Source organism: Atta colombica, unplaced genomic scaffold, assembly GCF_001594045.1.
Source record: "Atta colombica isolate Treedump-2 unplaced genomic scaffold, Acol1.0 scaffold33, whole genome shotgun sequence".
Lineage (NCBI taxonomy): Eukaryota > Metazoa > Arthropoda > Insecta > Hymenoptera > Formicidae > Atta > Atta colombica.
In genome coordinates this window covers 2,821,191-2,825,319 of record NW_017259437.1, presented here as the reverse complement: position 1 = coordinate 2,825,319, position 4,129 = coordinate 2,821,191, and the positions used below count along the sequence as shown (strand labels likewise).

Here is a 4,129-nt window from a genome sequence, read left to right as displayed (position 1 = left end):
GGGGGGGGGGGGGGGGGAGGGAGAGAGATTGAAACAGACAGGCAGAAGAAACATAAAAACGAAACAGATGAGAAAAATTAACTTTGTTATCAAATATGTATCAAATGTTTAAATAAAAGAAGAAACTAAAATGTAACGTAATTCTTTTTAATATTCTTTTTAACATCATTAAAGCAGTTAGTAACTAAAATTAAAGGATTATAAGGATCAAAGTATTTTCTAAGTATTCTTATTAATGTAAATAGAAATGTAAAAGTGAGAAGAAACACCGGAGATAATATATAAAAATTCCATAGCGATTGTGAAGCTGAGAATACAGAAGGCAAAGAAAGAACCGACGGTACAAACATTTCCATCGGTTGGAAGGAACGCCACACGCAAAAGCTTTCCTCTCGGTTGGGCCATACCGAGTCACCTTTGGAAAAGGCGCGGACGTGGCGTAAAGAGATTTTCTACAGAGAAAAGCGGAATGTACACGTAAAGAAACGCTGACTATGCACGATTAAGTTTATACACGAGAAGATCAAGGATGTAATCCTTGTGTCATGAGTACATGTGCTGTGAGTGCGAACTGCTTGTCCTTTAATAGCGAGTCCGTCATGACGTTATTATTCTAACTATAACTGAATTTCCAGCTTTTAATTCCCAACATGAATTAATTCGTTTTGTAACAAATACCCAGAATACAAAAAGTGAATTAAATTAATTGCAACGATTTATCCGAACGATGGAAATAAGAAAAAATGTTTTTCTTTTCTGTATTTTTCTCCCTATTTTTCAATCTTGTAATTATTAAAAAATACAGACAGTCACACATACGGACACACATGCGCGTGCACACACACACACACACACACACACACACACACACACACACACACACACACACACACACAATCAGAATAAATATAGGAGTATCTCATATCATTTTAACGTCAAGTTAGATATTGTGACATTTGCGATTATGACAGTATAACAATATTAATTTCCAATATTGGCAGATTTTAATATTCAATTTTAATCATATATATCGTTGCGACGACGTATATTATAACATTATGACATTAAAATGCGAGCTTGTGGTATTTAGTTATTGAGTGCTTAAATTACGTAGCACAATTAATGCTAAATGAACAGTTTCCATTGATAAAGAGAATGGAAATATCGTGTTAAAGGAAAATTTACAATTCTAAAGTGACTTTTGTGAGATAACGACCGATTTGCACGAATAAAAGCTCTGCGTTGACATTGATCTTAAGCGTGATCCTCCTGTACCTGTGTATCTAATCGCACACGATCCTAGGTCTTAGGCGCAGGTTAGATCTGATGGTATTGGAATCGTCCATTCCAAATGCTCCGTATTTCGAAGGGATCGATGCCGTCTATTGAATATTCGATGTTTCCCGGAGTATCCATGAGGATAAAACCGATCATTAAATAACTGAATGCGTACTCCGGGCACGATCTATCGATTACTAGGGTTTTCTATCTTAATTCGATTCATACAGCGGATCGCTGAACAGCTTCCGCGGCTCGGCTTCCATGATGTAATTATGGACATTTTAGCGTATAATTCATATCTGCATGGTTTTACATTTCATTACGTCTAAAAATACTCGTTCGAAAATGATTTCGTTCGCATTCCAATCGAGACGAACGAAATCAGTGTGTATCGAATGAAACTATTCTATAAGATCCAATCTGTGACAAGTAATGTTCTATAGTTTCAGTTTCATTGCAAATTTAATAGCATCATGGTTAGCATTATTTTTAATATTATATAAGTACATATTGTGTATATATCATGTTAAAAAGTCAGTTCTCATCACTTTTGATTATTAAAATTGTATTTACCTACTCTTTAAAATCTTGGAGTGAAATCTAATTCTAAAGAGTGACAAAGAGTGACAACTGTGTCAGCGTTGAAAAAGAGAAGCTGATAGTCAATTTTTAGGAATGAAATTTCATTCTTTAGAATTAGATTTCAATCCAAAGATTTCAGAAAGTAGAAATAATGATAAATTATTGGAATAAGCAGCATAATAAATAATTTTATTTGAATAACCTTATATTGCCCAATAATTGGGTATCGTTTTATAATAAATAACAATTTCAAAATTTCGTGTACATGAAGCGAAGCGCTTACCTTCTTCATGAAGGACATTACGTTGTTGCGCAACATTCTGACGACTCTGTTCCGATCTCGCCTAATTTCAATGAAGGAAACAGAGGATTCCTAAATCCCAGTTGCGCCTTTTGTCACTTCCTAATGCTGAGTACCGGCATAAAGGTCCGTGTCTGCTACGCGATCGCTGACTTCACCACAATTTTGTGATCTCTTTAGAACTGCGGAATCTTAATTGGCGTAACATGGAGCCGTGCGGCTCGCTCTTCTGCTGCGAAAGCATCTCCTGTGCCCGTCATTACTCATCTTCAGAATGACATGAGTGGCTCCGATATCAGCGATTCTGAAAACGAAATATTAATATATTTAATATACATGACTTTTTTGTCTCTTTTGATTCTTTACTATATTTATGATGAGTCATTCCTGTCAATCGTTTCGTGTCGAGTTAATTTTTATCATTAATCTTTATTAATTTTCATTACTTTAATGAAAATTATTAAGTGAATCTTACATATACTTCAACATTTTTAGAAAATATTTTTAAGATTGCGTATTTAAAAAAATTGTATATAAATATTATAACTACTAGTGTATTAGTAGTTATAAGTTAATTATATTGAAGAGTTAATTATATTGAAGGGTTTACAAAAGTGAGCCCATCATTTATAACGTTCATTCATACGACTTATGATTTTATGCTTCAAATGAATTTGATAAATGACTTGAACCACTTTTGGTCTGAATTATTTGAGCACTCTATCACGCCCAAATGAAAATATTTCTGATTCATTTCAAGCGCAGAGTAAATGGATTTCTGCTTTACAGACAGTATTGAGATTTTCAAAGTTCCCGCGTCATATACCACTTTGTAGTTCGTAAACAGTCCTCTCGCAGGCTAGCTTTGAGAGAAATGTTTGGTTGAACGTAACCTCGTTAGAAAGTTTAGACGCAAACAAATATTTGCGCACGTAAATTAATATCTGGCTTTGTTTCGTCGCATACGAGAAATCAGTTTCTGAGAGCGCGTATATGTTGTGAAATGATTAATCTTACTTTCCTAACGAAAAATCGATATTTTAGGTATCTGAAAATTGTTATGTTAATAATTTAGTTTCTAAGTACCATCCTCCCTTTCCCAATGTTTAATAACATTACGTTATTTGACTGAAATAGCGATAATATAATTATCATTTTTAATAACTTTGTTTTAATAATGTCAATCTTATTAAGGTAAATTCAATATTTACGCCACGTGAGGATTTACTCTGCAGAAGTCAGAAAAAAATAGAACGAAGGGTAATTTGGGGATAATTTGAGAGTAATTTATATGCAACTCTATTATATGACTTTCTAATTACATTAGTATTGTGTTGTGATTTCTATTTCTTATAATTAATATATTAATAAAATTATTGTGAATTGAATTGATTTGTCAATGAAATAAGAAGCGCAATTATATATTACAACCTACGTGAAATGATAACTGTAAAAGACTCAGTAATTATTTGGTAATATACGATGATACATTAATATAGAAGGATAAAAAGATGAAGCAAAGCAAAATACCTTAACTCTTGTATTTTTTTTGTTCAATTCATATTACCCATTATTATGCTCATATTGTATGTATCAATACAGATGTCCTATTATGTTACCTAGGAGTTAATATGATCTCTGAAAGGATAATAGAAAAGCATCCTTCATCATTTCAACATTTGTATTGAAATAATCAAATGCACACATACAGTGTGTGTGTGTGTGTGTGTGTGTGTGTGTGTGTGTGTGTGTGTGTGTGTGTCAAAATACATAAAACATCAACAAATCTATCAAATAGGGAGAGGAACAAGATTTTTTTTAATCTTCAATGCAAGAAATATCAAAATTTTCTTAAAGTTCATAATACTCAATTCTATTCTACATATATTTATCGTTTGTATTCCCTAATAAAAATTTTATAAACACATTTTATAAATACCGTGACATTTTACATCTTATTTATAA

At 32.5% G+C, this 4,129-nt stretch overlaps 1 protein-coding gene across 1 annotated transcript in view; it reads right to left on the bottom strand.

Moving 5' to 3' along the window:
* Positions 1–2,182, bottom strand: part of LOC108690500 (regulating synaptic membrane exocytosis protein 1) — a 124,697-nt gene extending 122,515 nt beyond the window's left edge. Inside the window, exon 1 of the mRNA XM_018197814.1 lies at positions 2,147–2,182. Coding sequence (XP_018053303.1) covers positions 2,147–2,182 — 36 coding nt within the window. The remainder of the gene's footprint in view (positions 1–2,146) is intronic.
* Between the last annotated feature and the right edge of the window lie 1,947 nt (positions 2,183–4,129).